This window comes from Balaenoptera borealis, assembly GCF_965194805.1.
Source record: "Balaenoptera borealis genome assembly, chromosome: 2".
In the NCBI taxonomy this organism is placed as follows: domain Eukaryota; kingdom Metazoa; phylum Chordata; class Mammalia; order Artiodactyla; family Balaenopteridae; genus Balaenoptera; species Balaenoptera borealis.
Window position 1 is genome coordinate 113692035 of NC_138867.1, and position 26967 is coordinate 113719001.

At 41.2% G+C, this 26967-nt stretch overlaps 1 protein-coding gene and 1 long non-coding RNA gene across 3 annotated transcripts in view; one reads left to right on the forward strand and one right to left on the reverse strand.

Annotated features, from left to right (window-relative positions):
- CDKN2AIPNL (CDKN2A interacting protein N-terminal like) overlaps positions 1 to 6923 on the reverse strand; it is a 15589-nt gene extending 8666 nt beyond the window's left edge. Inside the window, exons 1-3 of one of the 2 annotated variants that reach the window (XM_082379020.1) lie at positions 6639 to 6922; positions 5233 to 5332; positions 8 to 386 (exon numbers count right to left, since the gene is read on the reverse strand). In XM_082379020.1, coding sequence (XP_082235146.1) covers positions 375 to 386; positions 5233 to 5332; positions 6639 to 6877 — 351 coding nt within the window. In that variant the 5' untranslated portion in view covers positions 6878 to 6922 and the 3' untranslated portion in view covers positions 8 to 374. Of the gene's footprint in view, positions 1 to 7; positions 387 to 5232; positions 5333 to 6638 lie in introns of those variants that run through there. The other variant, XM_082379019.1, reaches the window with a different exon arrangement.
- A 72-nt stretch (positions 6924 to 6995) lies between these two features.
- Positions 6996 to 26967, forward strand: part of LOC309622829 — a 28665-nt gene continuing 8693 nt past the window's right edge. The window contains exon 1 of the long non-coding RNA XR_014241159.1: positions 6996 to 7868. This is a non-coding gene — a long non-coding RNA (uncharacterized lncRNA). The remainder of the gene's footprint in view (positions 7869 to 26967) is intronic.

Consider the following 26967-nt stretch of genomic DNA (forward strand, 5'->3'; position numbering starts at 1 on the left):
AGCAGAATCACACATAAAGGTACGTTGTTGAAAAATCCAAAGTGTAAAATTCACTACCTGCCATTATTACATCAACATTAAAAAAAAAAACAGGCATTTTTAACATTTTGACCAACATTCAAAACCTGAAAATAAAAAAGAGGGCATGATTTATAAATACATAAATATCCATGCATACTTTTACAATGATAGCTACTAGAAGAATGAGAACTTTTAAAACGTCAATCTAGACAGATTCCCTTTCATTCCAATTGCCTCTTTCCTACATGTTAATATCAAGAGTCTTAAGAGAGCTGCTGAGGTCAATGTCATATTCATCCCAGCCTCCTTTCCAAGCCTGTAACTAATGATGAAAATGTGATGAATCTTCTGCCTTAGCTTTGATGCTAGGAAAAAAAGAAAAAGTTAGTAGCCATGTAGTCTAATGAATCAAACTCATAAATTAAAATACAGCAGTGATGCAATATTTATGTACTACCCAGATGGTAGGTAGACTCAGAAATTATTAAGATTTTACTACATACAGAAAATTCAGCAAAACACTGACCATACTACCCATTTGGAAGCCAGAGTCTAATTTTTTTGTCTTGTCACTTGTGATCTATAAATGTTCACAATTTAAAGTGATAACAGAAATACTTAAAAAATAACTTTTTCCATGGCATGCTCTGCAATGAAGGCTTCTAAAAACAGAATCACAGGGCTTCCCTGGTGGCGCAGTGGCTGAGAGTCTGCCTGCCAGTGCAGGGGACAAGGGTTCGAGCGCTGGTCTGGGAAGATCCCACATGCCGCAGAGCAACTGGGCCCACAACTACTGAGCCTGCGCGTCTGGAGCCTGTGCTCCGCAACAAGAGAGGCCACGATAGTGAGAGGCCCGCACACCACGATGAAGAGTGGCCCCCGCTTGCCACAACTAGGGGAAGCCCTCGCACAGAAACGAAGACCCAACACAGCCATAAATTAATTAATTAAAAAAAAAAAAAAAACCAGAATCACATAAACACTTATTGTTCTAAATTAAAATCAGTTGAATCCAGGTAGTAATTTACAACATTTCACATTGAGTCAGGATATTTAGGAGATGTGAAGGTTATAGGTTTCTGGATTTCACACTATTAGAAACTACAGAAACTGCATGTTTTCTAACAGTGGTGAACTGAAGCAGATATATTCTTTCTGGGTACTCTCTAGCACCATTGGTAAATTTAAACTTGGCTTTAGACAACTTTTAAGCAGGGTGCAAAGAAATCATTTTGTCTGTCACCTTCTATTTGAATGGATTTCCTTAACATTTAGCAGTGCAAGTGAATCAGTCTGAGACACTTTTTAGTAAGCAGAGTTTTCAAGGTATGACCTATTTCCTAGCTTAAGCCTGTCACTCCAGTCTTTGAGAAGTGAAGAAGCGAAATTCCTCAGCGAAAGCAAAATATAAGAGGGCTTTGTCTTTTTAGGAGAATGCAGTATCACCTAAAGAATCCATCTTTAGTCCAAAAGGAAAGAGAATCCCCTAAGCCATCTCTCAAATTTCCAATAGGATAGACCAAGGCTATAGCAGAAGAGTTGCCACTGGCTTTGGCTGCTGCAAGTATGGTCTTTGACTCAAGGTGCTGGCAGGTGATTCACTCAGCCTGGGCACCAGGCAACAGACTGGCCTGTGGGGTCAGACAGAGCTTTTCTGGCTTCTTCTATTTCTGTGGATAAAGGGAAAAGAAAGGTAGCTCCATGGAGCATTTATCTTAGGATACAAGACAAAACCTGATTTAACTAATCTGACAAGCTGAAAAAAAATTTTTTTAAATACTCACAAATAGTTGCTATCGTATTAGAATCACATCTCCTTCCACCAATGGAGTGGCTGCTCCATTACTTTAGAGCTTGCCAAGACTGTATATAATGCACAAAAAGCCTCTTGAAAGGCAGGCACACTTGTTTTTCCAACTTCTCTTTCACATTTCATATTTAGTCACTTTCCATACTGCCACTTTCCCTCTTGGACAAAAATGTTCTTAGGGGGACTTCCCTGGTGGCGCAGTGGTTAAGAATACGCCTGCCAATGCAGGGGACCCAGGTTCGAGCCCTGGTCTGGGAAGATCCCACATGCTGCGGAGCAACTAAGCCCATGTGCCACAACGACTAAGCCTGCAGTCTAGAGCCCGTGTGCCACAACTACTGAAGCCTGCGCGCCTAAAGCCTGTGCTCTGCAACAAGACAAGCCACCGCAATTAGAAGCCCGCGCGCCACAATGAAGAGTAGCCCCTGCTCGCCGCAACTAGAGAAAGCCCGCGCGCAGCAACGAAGACTCAACGCAGCCAAAAATAAATAAAAGTAAATTTATAAAAAACAAATGTTCTTAGGAAAAATGGAGTAATTAAGTGGACAGATTTTTTGAGCCAATAATGATAGCTTCTTAGTCAATCACTCCTCTTTCTCCTTAAGACAATGCCTTGGAAATATAAACTCTGACAGTCTTAGTAATAACATCATTCCTGAGTGAGCGGCTGCTCTTTGTTAATTATTGCTCATTAATGGGTAAAGCCGGTTGGTCAATCACGAAGTCTGCTAGTAAGTACCTAGGGAGGGCTGTTAGATAACTGAGACTGTTCAATATATTTGTGTCTGAATCCCCCTTTTTCAAAAATAAATCATACACTACAAATATCTGACAAATACCACCTGTCAGAGACCAATGCTCATTTCTTTTCTCAGATTCCACATCCCCCTTTCCCCGCCAAAAAAAAAGAGTTGAACAGACCACAGAGGTGTACTACCCTTAAAACTGCAGAATAACCATGAAGTATTTTTAAAATCTTACTTTAAAGAACTTATGTCCCTAAGTTATCTTCACTATTCAGTCTCGGGATACCACTAATGCCAGGCGATTCATTTCCACTTGCTAGCTAGCTTCAAAACCCAACTGAAATAATTTTAGAGCTAGGGATCAAAGAACTATAACTGACCTTTTCAGGTGCATGGCTCAACATCAAAGATTTTTGGTTTTGTTTTTTGTTTCTGGGCTGGCAATGTTGCTTAATGTTTGCCAGCCTCTATCTATTACATGCAAAAACCTCAGGCAAGAAGACAAAAAAAAACTGCTGCAAAGCTCCCAGGGCGCTCTTTCCAGTGGGCTCTCAGGGTAGCCTTCAATAGAGAAGGGACAGCTTTCAACACAACACAATTCTGTCATGGCACACAGATCAGATGACTTGTTCTCAGGACAGGCTTATCTAAAAGACTCTTACCAACTGGCAAAACTCTACACATCCTCTAAGTATCTCACTTTTCAGGATCAACTTAGCTTCATTTTCAGTGACATCAACAGTCTAAAACGTGGTTACTAAGAAAACATAAGTTTTATTTGAAGGAAGTTCAAACATATATAATCAAAAAGTGCTATAGAAATACAGGCTCCCTGTAGGCTTCTTCCAGGTAGCTAGGTGCCAATCATCAGTCTGATGGCAGAGCTCATTTCAGGGATGCCAAAGTTCATTTCTGAGGACTCTTCTCTGGAGGCTGACACTGTGCAGTTAAAGTGTCAAAAATGAACATCCCAGGACAGGGCTCCCTACATTTTTCAGGTTCAAGACCCCTTTACAATGTTTATAACAGTTTAGAAACTCTTCTCCTCAACACACATACATATACTTCTTCACACCAGCCTATGGATAATGTTAGGGATGTGCATATTAATTACAGAACCTCCTTAGTCTCTTCTGGAGTCTGAAGCCCAAATATCGTGAAGTGTTCTGACCTCTAACATCCCAGTATGATGGGAAAGAGACAGAGAAGTATAACAAAATTTATGTGAAAACGGATCTTACGGAGGGCAGAATACCTCTTAAGACCAAAAGGCCAAGGAAAGAATCAGCCATGAGCAGTCAGGAAGTAAAGGCTCATCCTATTCCCTGCCTGCCCCTGACGAATGGGGTGCAATCAGGTGGCCGGAAATTATCTAGACGCCCCATGCCTGGGCCCCAGGAACCTCACCGCTAGGATACTGAAGGACTTACTAGAGGTTTTTTAAAAATATTATATAAGAGAATCCAAAAAGTCACAAACTCCCAATTCACAACGGCTCCCGGGCTACAAACAATAGCCCTGTTAACAGATTTTAAAAACAAAATAGCCCCTTGAACACAACCTGAACTTTTGATTCCAGGTTCAATTAAAAAACAATACTTTTTTAAGGAAAAATATCTGAAATCAAGTGGGGTGTGCTGTTTGGGGCTGAAGTACTTTCTGGGCAGCTGAGGATTTGATTAGCTCCTGACACTCACACTGAAGGGAACCCTGTTATATGCCCAGCTTCCCAGAAAAAGACCCAGCTAGGGTGAAGCACGGGCTTACCTATGTTTCTGACGATAGAACTATAAGAGAGGCCAGCAGTCTTTATTCTTTTGCTTTGGTCAATTTTGTAAGCATTTTCTGAGCATCTTCTCTGGGTTATGCCTATACTAGGTTTTGGAATTAGAAGGACTAATATCTTAAGCACCATCTCTTCCCTCAAGAAGCTTACAATCTGCTCTTAAAAAGGTCTGGGTAAAGTGCTAAATAAATAAACTACGGGAGATGAGGAAGCAATTAATTTTGTTGCCTGAGGAGACCAGGGCAAATGAGAAAAACCATATCTTGGGAGATTGTGAAAAGCAGTTGGGACACCCAGCCCCATCCTCTGAGCTTCCTTCTGCCACACTCTCCATGGCTCCAGCCAAAGGACCCAGATACAAGGCTCGACAGGCAGCAGCTCACCATGTAAAAAATCCACAGCCTCAGATCAGAACAAGCCTGGCAGAATAGGGAAAAGCTATGATGATATTACTCCATCTACATTTCCATCAGCAAGTCAGAGGGTCCAAACAGGTCTGGGGGGGTCCTCACCGATTGGGGTAAGGATGAGTTAATGTTACCAACAAGATTTTTTAATTAAGTGGGAAACTGTAGCACTCTAACCAACATTTTCTTAAAATTCAAGCAAAAAGCTCACAACAGAATTTTTCTAAAGGAACTGAAGAGGTTGAGTTTATGTGTTACTCTACCAACAATGCATAATTTATCTACTGAGTTGTTCTCTAGTTACGAAAAGGCTTATACCAATTACAGAGAAATAAAATGAAAGGGCTTAGATTGAGGTAGTAAACAAGAGCATTCAGAAAACAATATACTCTAATACATCATCATAAAGGCAGGGGCCGTTAGCTCTATACCATTTCAAATGCACTTGGAAATCCTGTTTACCTTTTTCATTAATTCACTTCTGGTAGTAAATTGTGGCAGGTCTTCCACTTCAATCCCATCAGCCATTTCCATCACCTTGTCTAAAAGGTCTTTGTTGTAACTGCACGATAAAAAGTAGTAAGATAAAAACCGTGGAAGAATTATTGTCACTGTGGGCTAAAAAGAAATTGCAGGTAGCTGGACTATAAACTCAACTCTCAGAGGAACGATCTGATACTACTGGGGAAACTGATAGATGTTCAGCATCAAGTTAGAAAATAGTTCTTGCGCATGTGGATACAGAAGCAGCACTAGGGATGCCAATGGAGCAGGCGTTTTAAGATTTACAAAACAAACAAGACTTACAAAAATAGAGGCACTGTACCTCTGGCAGTATATATTCACGGGTATGATATGAGGGCCAAAATTCTTTTTTATTTTTTTGAACATGTGGAGTATTGGTCTAACGAAAATAACATTATTTGTTCATTTGTCCAATTTTCTAACATTTGCCTAATCTTGGATCCTGTTAACCAGAATTTACTAGAGGAACCTGGAAGTCAGAAAAGGGAGGGATACAGCAGGCACTGCTTCCCCATATCCTGTTCTAATAACTCCCCAAATCTGAAAGCAAAACCAAGCAGCTTAGGGCTGGAGGGACCATGTGACCAGACAGCCATAAGGAGCACAGAAACCAGGACTAAGCCAAGTCATCTCATTATCCTAACACAATTTCAGGAAATGCTAAATAAAAGGATGTGGGAGCCTCAAGATTTGCCACCTGCTTCATGGAGTGGCAGAGGGAGTGCCATTTCAAAAAGTCCCTTGAAGGCATTTGTTATTTTGATAAAAGGAAAGGCAGAGAGGCAAAGACTGCTTCTTTGGGTCCAGCGGACTAGGACATGGGGAGAAAAAGACAAGGACCACAGATTACATCCTGCCATAAATGGTAAAATCCACCAATCCTGCTAGATGCTGCATGACCCCAGGTATGTCTCTTTCCCTCTCTCAGCTTCGTTGTAAACTGGAGATCTGAGTTTCTGTCCCTGCACGTTTGCCATGTGGAAGAAAGGAGCTAATGAACTTAAAATGCCCTCTGCAAAGGTGACAGTTTGAAGTAATTATAATAATAATATAACAATGGCAACTCGAACGCCTAGCATGTATAGAGCTCTTGCGAGATGACAGCCTGTGCTAAGTGCTTTTCACCCTTTAATACTGTAGTCATCACAACTAATTTTCCATATGAGGAAACTAAAGCTCAGAGAGATTAAGTATCTTTCCAAAGGATTGGCTAGGGTGGAAACCTGCCTTAGGCCTGTCTAGTACGGTTGGAGTTTGGGGGCAGGGTCAGCCTTGGGCAGGGGTCAGCCCTGGGGGAGAACTGCGGATCGGGACAGGGTCAGCCAGCCGCCAGGGGTCCGCACCTGCAACCCAGGAAGAGGTGGTTGGCCCAGACCATGGAGAGGGATAGCAGCTGGTCCAGGCGGCCGCCGCCGTCTGGCGGGTCGCGGTAGTCGGGCAGGTGGCGCAGGATGAATTCCATGCGGGCCTTCCATTGCTTCTCGCTCTCCGAGTAGGAGCGGAACTGCTCAGCGAAGTCAGTCGCCTGCCGCACACCCGAAACCAGCTCCTCCACGGCTGCTGCCGCCTCACCACCCACCATGGCGCCCTCCGCCGCTGAGGGCCGGACCCGCCCACCGCCTTCCGTACACGCACTGCGCCACCTCCCCACGGCTAGAGGGGCCGCAGCGGCGAGCGACTGCTCAGGCGGACTGGTCTGGAGCGCCCTCGGCGGGCGCGGCGGCTTCACCCGGCCCGGCCCCTCAGACTTCTGCAGCGCGGCCCCTGGAGTGGGTCTACCCCGGGGCCTCAGGGGCAGTTCTCGGCCCACCCCGCGGGGAGCCTGAGGGAAACTGGGAAACTGAGTCCCTCCCAAGCACAGAGTAAGGGCGGCCCTCTCCAATTCGGCAGCCGGATGCCAGCCAGGACTGTACTGTATCCTTGGCCTGGGAATTCCCCGGGCACCCGGCCCGCAGACCGATGCCCCCAGTTCTGAGGACGTATAGGTGTAGCTGCTCTGGATCTACTTTTATCGATTCCCAGAGGTCTCGACACTCCACCCAGGTTGTGGCCCGCCTTCCTGGAGCCAGTAATCCATCCAACTGAATACCTGCCAGACCCTTTGCTAGGTACTGGAGATGCAGTGAGAGCAAATTCAGAGCGCTGCTCTAATGAACTTTACAGTCGTGAATACTTAATTGCTCAAGGGTAACTTTTCAAAGTTGACAGCTTTTAATAAAGAAAGGCCCTGAGTGCTAGGACCATGAATAAGCAAGAGACCTGATCCAGACTTGGAGGTCAGGGAAATGATGCTGGAGAGCAGAGAGATGAACAAGAGTTAACTACATGAAAACGAGTAGGGCACTGCAAGAGAGCCTGGCCTGGTGAGAGAACTGCAAGATCTGTATGACAGATCCTAAAGTGGGGGACAGTGGAGGAGATGAGGCTGCAAAGATCACCAAGCACAGTAGGTCATGGAAGGAGTTGTGGTCTAGACCCTAAAAGGAATGGGGAGCCACTGAAGGATTTTAACCAGGCGTATCCAAAAGATGTTGGGAGGAGCCAAAATGGATGTGTCAAGAGGAGATGAGCAGGTGAGTTGGCCTAACTCTGCTGTCTGTCCTAGGGTCAGGTAGATCCATCGACAAACAGAAGAGCTTCCTCATAAGAGGTGCATTTCCCATCCCGTTCAAGTACAATAACTGGGAAACCACTTGAGCCTCCATCAGCCTTGGGAAATTATTGACCTAATAGGTTTCCCCATCATCCCCCATCAAATGTGGGGCAGAGTACAGAGCTGAGCCTAGAATCCAGGATCCAGGATTCCAGTGTAGGTCCTATATTGTGAATGAGGCCGAGGGGCAGAGCCACCTATGTGTTGTCTGCTGCTTCTGCAGCTTCTGATGAGACATCAGGGCCTCCAACAGGCAGAAACCCCATATAGAATGGAAATATCAGGCAGTCTTATGAGTAGACTGTGCCTGTAGAACCAGCACCAGGCTCAGTGACATCCCATTGTGGTTAAAAATAGGGAGGCATGCTACTCTCACCCTGGTGAGCAGGAAGAATGTGAACAGGGCTGTGAAACCAAAGACAGACTCAGCTACTCTACATCAGCCAGGAATAGGTGCGCAGAGCTGGGGCTCCCAAAACTGAGTGCAGATTATGTCTCCTGAGGGCCTTGTTAAAATAGCAGATTCCCAGGGAGTTTCCTGGTGCTCTGATGGTTAGGATTCGGCGCTTTCACTGCCGTGGCCCAGGTTCAGTCCCTGGTTGGGGAACTGAGATTCCACAAGCTGTGGGATGTGGCAAAAAAAAAAAAAAAAAAAATAGTGGATTCCCAGGCCCATCACTGGATGTTGAGTCTAGGCTCCAGGTAATTGATTCCATCTGCAGCTGGCCAAACTTTGAAAAATGTTGATGAGGGTTCTTGGAACCAAATTCTGGGTCACCTGATTGTATGGTGGAGAGGTTGACCCAGAAATAGGAACCTGGGCTTTGTGACCAACAGCTGCAGCTACACAGCTAACTCCGCCCCCCGGGGTGTGAAAAAGCTAAGAGTTCATCCAGCAACTGGCTCATTTAGCATCATCTTTGATAATGATGAGACATATGCAGATGTGTACCTACATACAAACATATTCAGACATCCATGCAGGTTATAACAACTCAAAAGTACACAAATAGTAATTCTTTTTTTATAATATGATCTTGTTAACATTATACTTTCAAAATGTAAAGTAGCCTAAAATGATTAGATAATATTAACATTTTACCAGCCCCTACGTCAAGTCCAATTACTACCCAGTTTATTGTTTCTAACTCGTTTCTGTGATTCAGGTTTTCTTAAAGTTACTTACTTATATAGACAAGGATCAGTTTTCCTCCTTCATCTTCGTTTTAAAACATCATTATTGATATATAATCCACATACCATAAAATTCACCAATTTAAAATACTCAATGGTTCTAGTATATTCACAGATTTGTGCAACCGTCAACACGGATTAAATATAGAACATTTTCATTACCCCAAAAAGAAACTCCATACCCATTAGCAATTGCTCCCCACTCCCTCAAGCCCCTGGCAACAACTAATGAACTTTTTATCTCTATGGATTTCCTATTCTGGACGTCTAACGTAAATGGTTTCTTGTGACTAGCTCTTTCACTTACGGAATGTTTTCAAGATTCATCCATGTTGTAGCATGTGTCAGTACTTCACTCCTTTTTTATGGATGAGTAACATTCCATTGTATGGATATACCTCATTTTGTTTATCTTTTCATCAGTTGCTAGACATTTGGGTTTTTGCAACATCTTGACTATTATGAATAATGCTGCTGTGAACATTCATGTACAAGTTTTTATGTGGACATATATTTTCAATTTTCTTGGTAGATAGTGTATTGCTAGGTCTATGTTTAGCTTTTTGAGGAACTAACAGATTGTTTTCCACAGTGTCTGCACCATTCTGCATTCCCACCAGCAATGTGTGAGGGTTCCGATTTTTCTATATCCTTGTCAACTCTTATTATTTTCCCTTTTTTTGATTATAGCCATCTTAGTGGGTACAAGGCTGTATCACATTGTGGTTTTGTTTTGTATTTCCCTAAGGAATAATGATGTTGAGCATCTTTCATGTGTTTATTGGCCATTTGTATATCTTCTTTGTAGATATGTCTATTGAGATCCCTTGCCCCTGTTTTTTTTTAATATCTTTATTGGAGTATAATTGCTTTACAATGTTGTGTTAGTTTCTGCTGTACAACAAAGTGAATCAGCTATATGTATACATATATCCCCATATCCCCTCCCTCTTGAGCCTCCCTCCCACCCTCCCTATCCCACCCCTCCAGGTGGACACAAAGCATCGAGCTGATCTCCCTGTGCTATGCAGCAGCTTCCCACTAGCCATTCATTTTACATTTGGTAGTGTACATATGTCACTGCTACACTCTCACTTCGTCCCAGCTTCCCCTTCCCCTCTGTGTCCTCAAGTCCGTTCTCTACATCTGTGTCTTTATACCTGCCCTGCCGCTAGGTTCATCAGTACCGATTTTTTTAGATTCCATATATGTGCGTTAGCATACGGTATTTGTTTTTCTCTTTCTGACTTACTTCACTCTGTATGACAGACTCTAGGTCCATCCACCTCATTACAAATAACTCAATTTCATTCCTTTTTATGGCTGAGTAATATTCCATTGTATATATGTGCCACATCTTCTTTATCCATTCATCTGTCGATGGACATTTAGGTTGCTTCCATGTCCTGGCTATTGTAAATAGAGCTACAATTAACATTGTGGTACATGACTCTGTTTGAATTATGGTTTTCTCAGGGTATATGCCCAGTAGCGGGATTGCTGGGTCATATGGTAGTTCTATTTTTAGTTTTTTAAGGAACTCTTCTCCATAGTGGCTGTATCAATTTACGTTCCCACCAACAGTGCAGGAGTGTTTCCCTTGCCCTTTTTTTAAAAAAAAAAAAAAATAGACTTTATTTTTTAGAGCAGTTTTTGGTTTACAGCAAAACTGAATGGAAAGTACAGAGAGTTTCCATATATCCCATCCTCCCCTGACCCCCACCACACACAGCCTCCTGCACTACCAACTGCTCTCACCAGAGACACATCTGTTATGTTGACACATCATTCTCATCGAAGTCCGCAGTTTACATTAGAGTTCACACTTGGTGTTGTACATTCTGTGGGTTTTGACAAATGCATAATGACATATATCCATCATCATACTAACATGCGGAATAGTTTTACTGCCCTAAAAATCCTATCAGTGTTTTCTGAAGAGCAAAAGTTTTTAATTTTGATGAAATCAAATTTATTATTTTTTTTATGAGCCATGCTTTTTTGTCCTATCTAAGAAATCTTTGTCCTATCTAAGGACAAATCTTTGTCCTATCGAAGAAATCTTTGTCTAACTCAGTGACCTAAAAATTTCTGTATTCTTCTGGAAGTTTTATAGTTTTACGTTATACTTTTAGGTCTGTGATTCATTTCAAGTTAATTTTTGTATATGATGCAAGGTGTGAGTTGTCAAGAGCAACAAAGAATATAAGATTTTATCCCACTTACAAGCTAATAGGTTACCCTTCCACAGTTTCAGTGGGTGCTAGCAAAATACTTAAGACTCCTAAAACAGAGACAAAGAACTTTGTGACTCAGAGCACAGCAAACATGAGTTTCATGTTTGTATTGGTTCCCCTTGTCCCCTAAGTCCCACAGGGGCTATGCCAAAGGGCCCAGGTAGATAAGGTACAAACAGGTACACACAGTGGGTTTGTATGACCACTGAGGAACCCCAAGTTTAAGGAACATCAATCTTTTTCTTTAAATTTATTTGGCTACGCTGGGTCTTAGTTGTGGCATGCAGGATCTTCAGTTGTGACATGTGGGATCTAGTTCCTTGACCAGGGATCGAACCCGGGCCCCCTGCATTGGGAGCATGGGGTCTTAGCCACTGGACCACCAGGGAAGTCCCAGGGAACATCAGTCTTTTATAAAGGACTGCAAGCAAACCTGCTCAACCTTTGCCCCAGAGCAATACATTATCTTTTTTATCTGGATGGTAAACAAATTTACCCTTTGCTCTGAAGGTAGACACTATCCCTAGGCTGCTTCATGGACAAAACATCCTTGAAAAGACAGTCTGGAACAAAAGGGCAGTTAGTGTCTAACTCTTAAGGTGTGCAGATACTTGAGAAACCCATGGAAAATTATTTCCCAGCATAGGTTGAGATTTTTTTTTTTTGCATATGGTTGTCTAATTGGTCCAGTACAATTTGTTGAAAAGATTATCTTTTTTCCATTCAATTACTTTGATACCTTTGTCAAGAATTAATTGACCATATATGTGTGAATCTATTAATGGACTCTCTATTCTGCTCCATTCATCTATGTGTCTATCTTTTTACAAATACCATAGTGTCTTGATTACTGTAGCTCAAGAGTTAGCAAGCTTTTTCTGTTAAGGGTGGGCTACATATAATTCCTGTTGTATACTTTTTTTTTTTTTGAATTTTAGAATTTTATTTATTTTTTTATACAGCAGGTTCTTATTAGTTATCCATTTTAAACATATTAGTGTGTATACTTTTCTTTGTTTCTTTTTTCAACCATTTAAAAACATAAAAAGCATTGTAGCTTATGGGCCTTACAAAAATAAGCTGCAGGCTAATTTGGCCCATGCTGTAGCTTTATAGTCTTTCTTTTTTTTTTAATATTTATTTATTTTTTATTTGGTTGCACCGGGTCTTAGTTGCGGCACGCGGGCTCCTTAGTTGTGGTAGGTGAACTCTCATTTGCGGCATGCATGTCGAACCCAGGCACCCTGCATTGGGAGTGCAGAGTCTTATCCACTGTGCCACCAGGGAAGTCCCTATAAAGTCTTAAGATCAGGTCGTTTAAGGGGGCTTCCCTGGTGGCGCAGTGGTTAAGAATCTGCCTGCCAATGCAGGGGACACGGGTTCGAGCTCTGGTCTGGGAGGATCCCACATGCCGTGGAGCGACTAGGCCCGTGAGCCACAATTACTGAGCCTGCGCGTCTGGAGCCTGTGCTCCGCAACGAGAGGCCGCGATAGTGAGAGGCCCGCGCACCGCGATGAAGAGGGGCCCCCACTTGCCGCAACTAGAGAAAGCCCTCGCACAGAAACGAAGACCCAACACAGCCATAAATAAATAAATAAAATTAAAAAAAAAAAAAAAAGATCAGGTCGTTTAAGGACTTCCCTGATGGCTCAGTGGTTAAGAATCCTCCTGCCAATGCAGGGGACATGGGTTCAATCCCTGGTCCAGGAAGATCCCACATGCCACGGAGAAACTAAGGCCCATGCACCACAACTACTGAGCCTGTGCTCTAGAGCCCACAAGCCACAACTACTGAGCCTGCATGCCACAACTACTGAAGCCCGTGCGCCTAGAGCCCATGCTCCGCAACAAGAGAAGCCACCGCAATGAGAAGACCGTGCACTTAAACGAAGAGTAGCCCCTACTCACCACAACTAGAGAAAGCCCACGCACAGCAATGAAGACCCAACGCAGCCAAAAATAAATGAATAGATAAATAAGTTTATAAAAAAAAAAAAAGATCAGATCATTTGAGTTCTCCAGCTGTGTTCTTACACAAAATTGTTTTGGCTATTTTAATTTATTGCTTTTCAATACAAATTTTAGAATTAGTTTCTCAATTTTTAGAAAAACAAAGCTGCTAGGATTTTAACTGGGATTGTATTGAATCTATAAATCAACTGGGGGAGAATTAACATCTTAACAATATTGAATCTTCCAATTCATAAACATGGTATATTTCCATGTATTTAGGTCTTATTGTTATGGTATATTTTAAAATCCAATGAAATAGTAGATTTAAAACACACTTGCCACTTTATTTGTTCTTCCTTCATTCTCTACTTCTTACTTTCAATCTGTTTCATTTTTCTTCTACTTGAAAAATTTGTTAACATTTCCTTTAGTACAGGTCTGTTAGTGGCAAGCTCACTTTTTGTCAAGCTTAAAATGACTTTATTTTGCCTTCTGTATTAGTTGTATGGCTGCATAACAAACTACCCCAAAACTTAGTGTCTTAAAACAGTAACCATTTATTATCTCACGTTCTCCTTTTTTTAAAAAAAAATTTATTTATTTATTTGGCTGCTCCAGGTCTTAGTTGTGGCATGCAGGATCTTTAGTTGTGGCATGCAGGCTCTATAGTTGCAGCATGCACGATCTAGTTCCCTGACCAGGGATCAAATCCAGGACCCCTGCATTGGGAGTGCAGAGTCTTACCCACTGGACCACCAGGGAAGTCCCTCACAGTTTCTGTGAATTAGGAATTCAGCTATGGCTTAGCTGGGTGGTTCCGGTTCAGGGTCTCTGCTGAGGTTTCAGTACATTTGCTGGCAAGTACTTTAGTTATGTGAAGCCTTGTTTAGGGCCACAGGAGCCACCTCCAAGATGGCTCAGTCACTGAGTTGTTTGTCTCAGTTCTCAGTTTCTCACTACATGGACCTCTCCACAGGGCTGCTTGAGTGTCCTCACATGGCGGAGGTCTTCCTTCAGAGTAAGTGAACCAAGAAGGAGTAAGGCAGAGCCACAGTATCTTGTATGACATGGACTCATCAGTTACATACCATCACTCTAACCTATTTTGTTCATTAGAAGTAAATCACTAACTCCAGGGACTTCCCTGGTGGTCTGGTGGTTAAGACTTCACCTTCCAATGGAGGGGGTGCAGGTTCAATCCCTGGTCAGGGAACTAAGATCCCACATGCCTCACGGCCAAAAGACCAAAACATAAAACAGAAGCAATATTGTAACAAATTCAATAAAGACTTTAAAAATGGTCCACATCGGGCTTCCCTGGTGGCGCAGTGGTTGAGAATCTGCCTGCCAATGCAGGGGACGCGGGTTCGAGCCCTGGTCTGGGAAGATCCCACATGCCGCGGAGCAACTCGGCCCGTGAGCCACAATTACTGAGCCTGCACGTCTGGAGCCTGTGCTCGGCAACGAGAGGCCGCGATAGTGAGAGGCCCGCGCCCCGCGATGAAGAGTGGCCCCCGCACTGCGATGAAGAGTGGCCCCCGCTTGCCACAACTAGAGAAAGCCCTCGCACAGAAACGAAGACCCAACACAGCCATACATACATACATACATACATACATAAAAAGAATTTAAGCAGACAAGAATAGCATTAAAAAAAATTAAAAAAAAAAATGGTCCACATCAAAAAAATCTTAAAAAAAAAAAAAGAAGTAAATCACTAAGTCCAGTACACATTTGAGGGCAAGGTGTTTTAGGCTCCATCTTTCAAATAGAGTGTCAAAGAATTTGTGAATGGATTTTATAAATTTATTTATTTATTTTATTTTTGGCTGCGTTGGTTCTTCATTGCTGCATGCGGGCTCTCTCTAGTTGCGGCAAGTGGGGGCTACTCTTTGTTGTGGAGCACAGGCTTCTTGTTGCGGTGCACAGGCTTCATGTTGCAGTGGCTTCTCTTGCTGCAGAGCGTGGGTTCTAGGCGCACGGGCCACAGTAGTTGTGGCACACAGACTCAGTAGCTGTGGCTCGCGGGCTCTGGAGCGCAGGCTCAGTAGTTGTGGTGCATGGGCTTAGTTGCTCCGCGGCATGTGGGATCTTCCTGGACCAGGGCTCAAACCCATGTCCCCTGCATTGGCAGGTGGATTCTTAACCACTGCGCCACCAGGGAAGCCCTGTGAATGGATTTTAAACCACCACATCTTCTTTTATTTAAAACATTTTTTTCTCTTCTCTTCTTTCCTCTTCTTCTCCTTCTTCCTCTTCTTCCTTTTTCTACCCCTCCTCTTTCCTCCTCCTCCTAAGATTATCTTCTAGAACATTCCTCACCAACTCTTTTAATCGTGGGCCTGGAAACCTTGAGAGAATTCTAGAAGATACTTTAGAAAATACTCTAGAATACTTCAATTCTTTTACCGCGAATTTATTCCTCATGTCTACATTGCATTGGTTAGTAAGTATAGCATATCCTAAATATTAGTGTCTCTAGTATTTCCTTGTTAAGTAAAGTTTTGCTTTTCTGCTGAAAGAAAAACCTATTTTTCCATTTTGAGGAAGTATCCATTGATTCCCAGTTTACTGAATGTCTTGTTTTTAATCAAGAATAAGTATTTGATTTTATCAAATGCATTTTCAGTATTTATAAAGTAATTACATGATCTTCTATTTAGAACTATTAATATGATGATTTATATTGATAGATTTTCTAATATTGAACCTTATTTCCATTTCTAGAATAAACTCCATTTGGCCACTGTATATTATTCTTTCAGTGTGCTTCTCTGGATTCTGTTTGCTAGAATTTTATTTAGGGTTTTTTCATTGATATTTATGAGTGAGATAGGCCTTTTTTTTCTTTATCCTTATAATCTTTATTATATTTTAGTATTAATGTACTTATATTTGCTTTATGAAAATAATTTGTAAGCTTTTCTTCTTTTTTTAGGCTGTGGGGCGTTTTAGAAACCATTGGAATCATCTGTTCTTTTTTTTTTTTAATGAAAGCTTATCTATTTATTTATTTATTTATTCATTTTTGGCTGTGTTGGGTCTTTGTTTCTGCGTGAGGGCTTTCCCCAGTTGTGGCAAGCGGGGGCCACCCTTCATCGCGGTGCGCGGGCCTCTCAGTATCGCAGCCTCTCTTGTTGCAGATCACAGGCTCCAGATGCACAAGCTCAGTAGCTGTGGCGCACGGGCCTAGCTGCTCTGCGGCATGTGGGATCTTCCCAGACCAGGGCTCAAACCCGTGTCCCCTGCATTGGCAGGCAGACTCTCAACCACTGAGCCACCAGGGAAGCCCTGTTCTTTAAAGATTAGTAGGCTTGTAGAATTCCCCTGTGCAATAATGAGCCTGGTGTTTCTTGGGGTTTTTTTGGGGGGTGAAGGGTAAGTATTTGACAAGTTTTATCAATTTATTTTGACAAATTATCTAATAAATTATTTATTATAAATTATATATTACATCTGTATACATTATATTTATGTATAATATATTTCATTAAAATTATTTTGACAAATTATTTTAGGCAGATTGGTGTATTTTGGTTTTCTATCTTTAGTTTTCTGATAAAATTGTACATTTCATATAGGTTTTCAACTTTATTTGCATAAAATTGTATAATGTGTTCTGTTATGGTTTTTTGTTTTGTTTTTTACTTTCTAATGTTTGTTTGACTATTTCCCACCTGTAATTTCTTACTTGAGTTATTTGTATATTTCCTCTCCTTATTTAAATGATTAAATTCGCTTGAGACTGACCTAATTTACAGATTTTTTTTCTAAGAACAAGTTTATTTATTTATCAGTTCTACTTTATTTTTGTTATATTAACTAATTAATTTCTGTATTTGTCTTAACTTTCCTTTTGCTTGCCTTTGGTTTACTTTTAAATTATTTTTCTAGATTTTTGAATCAGCTGTTTAATTCACTTATTTTCTTTCATTTATGTTGATACAATCATTGGAGGCTATTAATTTTCCTTTGAGTACTACTTTAGCTATACTCATAGATTCTTTGATATGGTATATTCATTATTATTGTTTTCTAGAAATTCTACAGTTTTGAATTTGTATTTTCCCTTTGATCATGGAATTATTTTAGACCTCCCACACACCCCCAAATAGAAGGGCACTTTTTCTTTTCTGAATATGTTATAAATGTCAGTGTTTATTGTGTTATTATAGGATGCTATCTATATTCTTTTTACTGTGGGAATTTAATGAGGTTTGGTTTGTGGCCTAATTTATAATCTTGTGTGTATGCAGGAATATCCCAGAGCACTTGAGAAAAAAGTATGTTCTCGATTCTCAGGGCACAATATTTGATGCATATCAATAATATCTACATTTTTTATTGTGTTGGTTAGACTTCTAGATCCTCATTTAATTTTGACCACTTGATCTGTTTTGGATTGAGAAAGGTGAAATCAAAGCCTTCTATTATTAGTGTGTGTTGTGATGGGATTTCTTTTGTGTTATGATTCCTACTCATCTTGTGAGAAACTCATAGAATTTAAGCTGTGTTAAGTAGTTCAAAATGGAGTCACAGTGGCCAATGTGAATTTCCATATTAGTTGTTTTGAAACATCTGATGTAGGATTGTGAGTGTCTTAGTGTTAGAAACTAAGAGTGTTACTTTAGATAAGAAATTTGTTTGGTAACATCTTAGGAAAGACTTCACTGGAACAGAAGGTACATCAGATAGAGACTAGACTCCCTGTGATGTAACCATTATACCCTGCTGGTAGACTCCCTAAAATGAGACCCTTGAGTCAGGTGACTTGAAGGCTCTTTGCTGGAGGACCCACCTCCAGGCTGCTGAGAGCTGTTCTAGACTGACACTGCCAGAGACTGTCGGAGCAGAGGGCGACTTCTCACTCAGGCTTGTTGTGAGACCTGTTGAGGGACTGGGGACCACTGCTGAGATGCCTTCTTCTGAGGACTTCCCCTTGGAGTGGTTCATTACCCCTTTTCTATTTTCACTACTTTGACTAACCTGTGTTGTGCATTAATTGTGTGCAGTAGACCAAGTGATTGTGCATTGAGTATTGGCTATGTTTCATACATCTCCAGTCCTGTGTTCTTACCTAGCCTTACCGCTGGGCCCTACCACAATGTGTCTTTGTCTAAATCTCCTTGTATCTCTATAGTTCTATAATGTGAAAGTTCCTGCTGTGTTATTTGGTACATAGATATTCATAAGTTAAATTTTCATGATGAATTATAGCCTTTAGCATTTAAAAGTACTTCTCTTTACTTTGTTTAAAGCTTTTTGTCCTGAATTCTGTGTTGTCAGATATTAAGACTTTTAATGTTTGTATTTTTCTGGTATGCTTTTCTTTCCCCATCCTTTCATTATTAACCTTTCTGAATCATTTTGTGTATATAGTCTAGAGTTGGATTAGGCTTTGCAATCTACTTTGAAAACCATTTTTAAAATAGATGAGTTAAACCCACTTATATTTATTGAATAGACAGATATATTTCATTTCAACTCTGTCGTATTATTTTATGTTGTGTTTTCATTATATATTTTTGAATTTGCCCTTTTTATTAATGTAGTGTTTTTTGTTGTTGTTGTTTTTAAATTTATTTATTTATTTATTTATTCTTGGCTGTGTTGGGTCTTTGTTTCTGTGCGAGGGCTTTCTCCAGTTGCGGAGACCCGGGGCCACTCCTCATCGTGGTGCGCGGGCCTCACTGTCGCCGCCTCTCCCGTTGCGGAGCACAGGCTCCAGACGCGCAGGCTCAGTAGCTGTGGCTCACGGGCTTAGTTGCTCCGCGGCACGTGGGATCTTCCCAGACCAGGGCTCGAACCTGTGTCCCCCGCACTGGCAGGCAGACTCTCAACCACTGTGCCACCAGGGAAGCCCTATTAATGTAGTTCTGATATTCAGGAAGGTTTGTATTTTTGCTCTAAAAGTTACCTTTATAAAGTACCCTCAATCCACTCTTTTTGGGGACTGTATCTTGATTCCCTACTATGAGCAACAATAAAATTACCTTTTAATTTCATCCTCTCTGCCTCACCCCTCCTCCATCATTTAGTCAATAGAATTAACAATCTTAGTGTTTATGTTGCATATGATTAAGCTTCTACTTGATTTGGAAACTTTAAATACTATCCTTTGAATCAAGTAATTTGAGGTGATCAGTAAACTCATTCTTATTCCTATCTTCTCTCTTTCTTCTTCAATTTTGTATTAGTAATGAGAAATGTCTACAATATTAAGTAAGGCATGTAACATCTGCATTCTGATCTGTCACCCTAATCTCTATATTTGTTTTACTCTTATTCCTACAGTTTAATACATTCAGTGCTCAAGGAAGGTCCTTTTACCCTGATTTCCTCAGGCTTGCTTAGGGGTGCTGAGACTGCTGTCCCATAGTTCTAGCAGGTTCCTCTGAAAGGGCTCATGAGAATGATATCCTGACTTCTTACAGATTTTTAAATGTTTGTCTGCAGGGTTTATACCTGAAGATCAGTTTGGCTGGATAGAATTCTTGGTCTTGCAGGTGTGGCTCCACTGTTTGTGGTAGTGATTGTTGCCCTGGAGAAGTGGTGGAAGGGTGGAGAGGTGGGGCTGGGGGACCTCTCCGTTGCCACAGTCTTGGACTTCTGACATGGACTCCTTGAGAAGTCACCTGTTCTGTGGATTTCAGAGCTTGGTTGAGGAGCGCTTTTCTGTTTCCCAGATTTCTTTACAGCCTTTGTCTCTAGGAAAAGTTTTAAAAGTTTTATTTTTTTCCAGTGCTTTCCAAGACTTTCCACTGTCCCCTGTAATCATGCTTTGTTCAAAATGACCTTGTTCTCACAGTTTCCTTTCAGAATAGGGTCCTTCCCTTCCAGAAGGGAATCATTGCTGGAGATTTCTGAGCTCTCTGAGGGTCTACATCCCCTCCTCACTCAAGGTTTTTCACCAGCTTTCCTGCTCATTTTCACCTCTGGCTGCTCTTAACAACACTTTGGAGGTTGCATTTTTCTCCTGGTTTCACCACATACGTAGTTGGCAGGTTTGTTGTTGTCCTTGTTGAGTGTGAGACAATTCAGAACTAAACTGCTGCCATGTTCCTTCTGAAATGGAACATTTTCCTATTTTTAAATTATAATAAATAATATTAATGCCACTAAAACATCCTTTCAACTAAACCTCAATGGACATCAGGGTTTTTTTTTTCCTTCTGAGAAACTCCTAAACGTGAAATTCCTGGTTCAGAAGGGCATGCACACTTTTAAAGCTTTTACTATGTTTTGCCAAAGTACCCCCTAGAAAGTTTATACGTAAGTTTCCATATCTATCAGCCACAGGCTTCTTCTTTAAAGCCGGTGAACAGTTACTGCAATCACTGCTCGAACATTCTAATATTTCCAGACTGTCTTGAGCAAAACTTTCCTTCTCTTTGTGCAGGCCCCCACTTTGCGGCTGACACTCTGTAGAAGTCCCCCACCCAGAGGCCGTGGCATGGAGTCCTGAGGCTGGAAAAACAGCTTGTCATTATTTACCTTCCAACACTTTCAGCTCTTCTCTTCTGATCTTGGTCTTGAAAAGGGGGGTCAATCCAACAGGTGAAAACACTCCTGGAAATGGCTCAAGAAGGCCTCCTAGTGGGTGGTCAGATGAGAGCACTGAACCATGGACCCCCAGGGTTTCCTTTTTCTTAGCAAATAACCTAAATTCATAGCGGTCCTGGAGGTATCAAAGGGAAAAAAGTACCTAGTTCCCCTCCATACATGACAAAACTATTTCAAAATAGCCAAATGGACTGGAGAAGCGGTTTTATTCTTGCCCATCCTGCTTTGGAAAAGTTGAAAATGCAGGTGCATTAAAAATACCAAGTGGAGAGAGCTCTTGGATCTGGCTTCTCAAGCCTTTGTACAGGTTTTCCCAGCCAAAGCTGGGAAACATTAAAAGTTTTGAAACCCTGGGATCCATGGCTATTAAAGAAGTATCTAAATTCTAGATATTCCTCTCCTAGGGCTTCTCCCATATCCCGACTAGCTAACAGCAGAGGGCTCTCACAGGGACAAATAATATGCACAACTTGTTTTAGTCTGCTTATGATAATTGTCTCAAATTAACATCACAAGGCAGTGGAAATTACATTCCCCAAAGGCTTCCTACTGCAGGAAGTTACCCTGCTCCTTACTGCAAAGGTAGTAAAGATTAAAATCAGGTTAGCCTCTGTTTTGCAAAAGTTTGTTAATCCATCATTTATATTCATATAAGATGGTGTTTTTTATCAAAATGCATGAATGTTTTAACCTGTTGTAAATGTAAGCTTAAGTTTTTCCTGTTGAATTAGACAAGTCTTCTCTCTGCCAGAAACATTAAAACTGATATTCTTATAACAGCAGTTCAGCGGCTGCTTTAACCTAACTGAATGGATATTCAGCGCTCAGATCACAGAAAGTTCTAGTTCTTCACTATTTTGTATGCCTCGGGCCATACCAGGAGTTGAGTCTGAGTGCCTTATTTTAAGCACAGCACTGATGAACTGAAGTGCTCACAGGGAAGGAGATGGAGGAGGGGAGTCAGAGACCAGGTTATATGGGAGCAAAGGACACAGTTGGAGAGGCCCTAGGACTGTCTTCAGATCTTTGAAGGGCTGTTTTGTAGAATACGGCTCATTCTTCGTGGCTTTTCAAGGCAGGCATAAGGCCAAAGAGTGAGAGCTCTATAAAATTAGATTTAATCTTTAAATAGAAGAACTTTAAACAATTAGAGATGTCAGAAGAAAACAAAATGCTTCGTTGGGTTGAACCGAGCTCCCGGTCATCTCACATCTACACTAAATTCATGATTGAACTAGATACATAATTAAATATTTTACGATTAAAAAAATATGGCCACAGCTATTTGTTTTTAGGAAGACCTGAAAATGTTTAAGAAAAGCAGACTCTTTTGTTATTCTATTAGTTTTGCTGAATAGGACCCTGTGGCTGATCATCTTAATCCCAACTGGAGTTCTGAAACCTGTTGCCTGCCTGGCTGCCTTTGACATCTACTCACATAAGGAATAATTAATAGCAAAACAACAAAAATGCTTTATATTTGTGTTCTCCCTCATTTTTAAATATCTAAATTTTAGCTGTTTCTCTTTCTCTATATACATTTATGTATATGTATTTCCAAATTATGTATTTATATATTCCAGAAATAATTTTAGCTTTCAGGAGGACTCACATATCCTTTGTATTAATTCTATTAACCCCAAAGAACAGTTTCCCCAGCACAGAAGGGAGAAAATTATTACATTCCTACTGTTAGTCAGTGGTGGTAGAGGATTTCCCCACAGTTCAAGAACAAAATCCTCTTCTGAGAGTGAAACTCTTAAGTAAGCACACAGTACACTTTTTGTGTAAGAAATTTGCTTAAGGAGATAGTTTTTCCAGACAACCCAATCAAAAAATGGGCAGAAGACCTCAATAGACATTTCTCCAAAGAAGACATCCAGATGGCCAACAGGCATGAAAAGATGCTCAACATCACTAATTATAAGAGAAATGCAAATCAAAACTACATTGAGGTATCACCTCACACCAGTGAGAATGGCCATCATCAAAAAGTCTACAAATATTAAATGCTGGAGAGGGTGGAGAAAACGGAACCCTCCTACACCTTTGGTGGGAATGTAAATTGGAACAGCCACTATGGAGAACAGTATGGAGGTTCCTTAAAAAACTAAAAATAGAGTTACCATATGATACAGCAATCCCACTCCTAGGCATATATTCAGAAAAGATGAAAACTCTAATTTGAAAAAATATATGCACCCCAATGTTCATAGCAATACTATTTACAATAGCCAAGACATGGAAGCAACCTAAGTGTCCACTGACAGATGAATGGATAAAGATATGGAATATGGTACAATGGAATATTACTCAGCCATAAAAAAGAATGAAATAATGCCATTTACAGCAACATGAATGGACCTAGAGATTATCATACTGAGTGAAGTAAGTCAGACAGAGAAAGACAAATATCACAAGACATCACTCATATGTGGAATCTAAAAAAATGATACAAATGAACTTATTTACAAAACAGAAACAGACTCACAGATATAGAAAACAAACTTATGGTTACCAAAGGGGGAAGGGGAGGGGGAGGGATAAATTAGGAGCTTGGGATTAACAGATACACACTGCTGTATATAAAACAGATAAACAACAAGGAGCTACCATATAGCACAGGGAACTATATTCAATATCTTGTAATAACCTATAATGGAAAAGAATATATATATATATATATATATATATATATATATATATATATACACACACATACACACATATATATGTATAACTTGATCACTTTGCTGTACACCTGAAACCAGCACAACATTGTAAATCAACTATACTTCAATTAAAAAAAAAAAAAAGAGAGATAGTTTTTCAATAAAAAGCAAGAAGGGGGAATTCCCTGGTGGTACAGTGGTTGGGACTCAGCACTTTCACTACTGGGCCCGAATTCAATCCCTGGTCGGGGAACTGAGATCCTGCAAGCCACACAGCCCGGCCAAAAAAAAAATAAACTAGCAATTTTGGGGGTTTGGGTTTAAAAAAAAGCAAGAAGAGGTGATATGGATGTGGTTCCACTCTTGAATTTAGCTAAGTTAAATTTATTTTTTATCTTGCCCCACTCCTTCTCAAGAAAGAAAATGCAGCAAAGGGATGGTGATGACTGGCAAGAGCCCTGGGCTCATCTCCTGTGCCCTGAGGAACAGATGGAGGGAAGCAGCCAGGCATTGGACCCTGGGGTGGACACTGCTGCCAGTCACAGGGCAAGAACTGCACTCTTTTAATACTTTTGGACTCACCAAGACTGGCCAGGGACTGGTTGGCACCACACCACGACTAGATACCAGATTACTTCTCAGCATCTAACCAGGAAGTTCTGTCACCTGTTATACACTCTCCCACACTGTGAATATTAATTGCAGACAAACTTTCTGGTTCTGCCATCTCTTTAGCCACAGGATTAACCTGTGGGGCTAGTGAAAGGAGAACCACATTTTAGTGTGCCAGATTTAGCACACACAAAAAACTACTGGAAGCTAGCATAAATTTGAATTTCAGATAAACAAATAATTTTTTAGTGTAAGTATATCCCAAATGTGTTTTCTCTGGCAACCTGCCACATTTTTCCAATCAATATTTAAGACTTTGAAAGAAAAATGAATGAGTGAATGATGAGGAAGATCAATAGGACAGAAACAAATCACAGAGGTGTAATTAATGCATATCTAACACTTTTAAAATTTCTGTTTTTGTCAATTTAAAATATTTTCTATTAATTCTTCTTAATTTTTAAATTTTCATAAAAATAACATATATACCCCCAAAATTAAAAAGTCAAGTAGTACTAAAAGAGACATGGTGAAAATAGCAGTCTCTTATCCCACCCAACCCCAGCTCCCTGTTTGATGCTCAGAGGTACCCAGTTAAATGCTTTCAGCTGTTTCTCTCAGTTTTAACCTCCTCTCCCATCTTTCTAAATCATATATTTATAGTGTTCTTTTGTTGATTTGTCAATTTTAAATATTACCCATTTTCTTGCAATCATGGGAGATGAGGATTGGTTTCTTTTACCTTCTTCCACCTACATCCTCCTTCCCTTTCCTCCAGCTTCCCAACACTGTATCACAGCCTTTGGTTAAATCAATAATCTGTGTTAACATTATTATGGCTCTGTAAATTTTTTTGTGTTGCGTTTATCTTTTACAGTTTTTGTGTTGTGGGGTTTTCTGTAGGTAGCAATTGCCTCAGATTTTTTATTGACTCAGTTTTTGGTAAACTTTTTCTCACAAACTTATTCTCACAACTAATTCTCACAACCATCTAATAGCCCCTCAACATAATTTTCCACCTAGTCACACCTGTTAGGTAATCCATCTGGCTCATCTCTGTCCTGAGTCCTCTATTCTCTGGCTCAGAGGGGGACATCCCTAGGCCTACTGCCCCCCTGGCATCCAGGTCTCCTTTACCATCATCCTGGGAATCCCTATGCCCTCTCCTGGGTATGTCTTCCTCATTCTTGGATTGTTCTCTTATTTGGGTGGAGAGCTTCCTGAGAAAGGGAGCATGAGAGGCAAATTACTTGTGATCTCCCATGTCTTCAAGTGTCTTTTATTCTACCATTTCTCTTAATGGTTTAGGTTTGGATTTCTAAGCTATAAATAATTCTCACTCAGAATTCTGAAGTCCTGACTCCATTATCTTCCATCTTCCAGTGTTGCTGCTGAGAAGTCTGGTGTCTTTCTGATCTTTTCCTGATCCTCTCAATTGACCTGTATTTCCTTTCTGAGTCCTTTTGGGGTCTTTTCTTTATCCCTGGTGTCCTGACATTTCATGAAAATGAACCTGGAGAGAGAAATCCTCTTTTCTTTCCCTGAAGATTTCATAGCATTTGTAAAGCTTTCTTCTCCTCTCTAAACTTATGCGTTCTTCCTCCCTCCCCCACACCTATCTCTCATGCCTGAGGCTTTCCTTAAATGTCTGGGGATCTTGGCTCTCAGATCATATTTAAGAGTCATGTGCTGAAGAGATGACTGGATGGTCAGCATGCTTGGGTAGAGCTTGTCTACCAGTGGATTGCCCTGTAGAAGGTGGCTGGTCATGAGCTGGCTCTTCTATTGGGCGTCTGTAACGGTATCATGTCTGTATCTGTAGGCCTTTCTCTTGAGTCTGCTCGGTTTCCTCAGAAGAGTTCTTGAGTCTTCAGCCTGGGGTGTGCGTGGTTGCCAGGCTTCCTAGAAGCAGGGTGAGGAAAAGGGGCTGGAAGTTTACCTCTTAGTATCAGGGTTTCCATTTATTCCCCATATTTTCAGTTCTGTACTCCATACTCACCCTCCATAGTGTCTGATGAGCTGACCCAAATTCCCCATGGGCACTTGAAGTCTCCTGCAGGAGCAAGCGAGGTGTGGCGACCCCACTGCCCACAGGGACTGTGCTCTAATGCAGTCTCCACCAGTTCCCCCCTCCGCACCCCATGTGCAGCTCTGCCCTCCCTGTCCCAGCAGTCTGCCCGCTTCTCACCCAGAAGCCCTCTGTAGGCATCAGGCCTTCAGCCTCCCCCTTGCTGCCATGTGACTCGCCACTCCTTCCTCTGCTTCCTGCCTTCCAAAAATGTGCTGACATCCTTCATCTGCTGCCATGTCCTCCCTTATTTGCATAAACCTTGTGGATTTGTAGCTCTTTTTACTCCTTTATGGTTGTTTGTAGTAGGGCTTTGGGAGGGAGCAGATGGAGATTCATGAGAGGCTCTTTTGTCACATTTAGCCAGAAGTTCTTTAGAGTCCATTTTCACTCTGAAGTACTTGAGGGGAACAATTTCCAGGCCACATTCTGAAATGACTCCTGCTGTCAATCAACACACTTTTTATTACGTTTTGGGCTAGGTGTTTCTTTGTGGGAAATGGAGCAAAGTCCAAACACACACATTGTTTAATCATATTAGTAAAACACTTCTGACCTTTTGAACAAGATCCAAATGGGTTTCTCTGCTTTTGTCTAGGAATGGGGACAGAAAAGCATGAGAGGCACTTTGAAACATGGTCCCGGCCCCAGTGCTTACCAGACCTGCTCTGTCTTTTGGGCTTGAATAAAAGCAGGGAGAATGCTGAAATACCATCTTC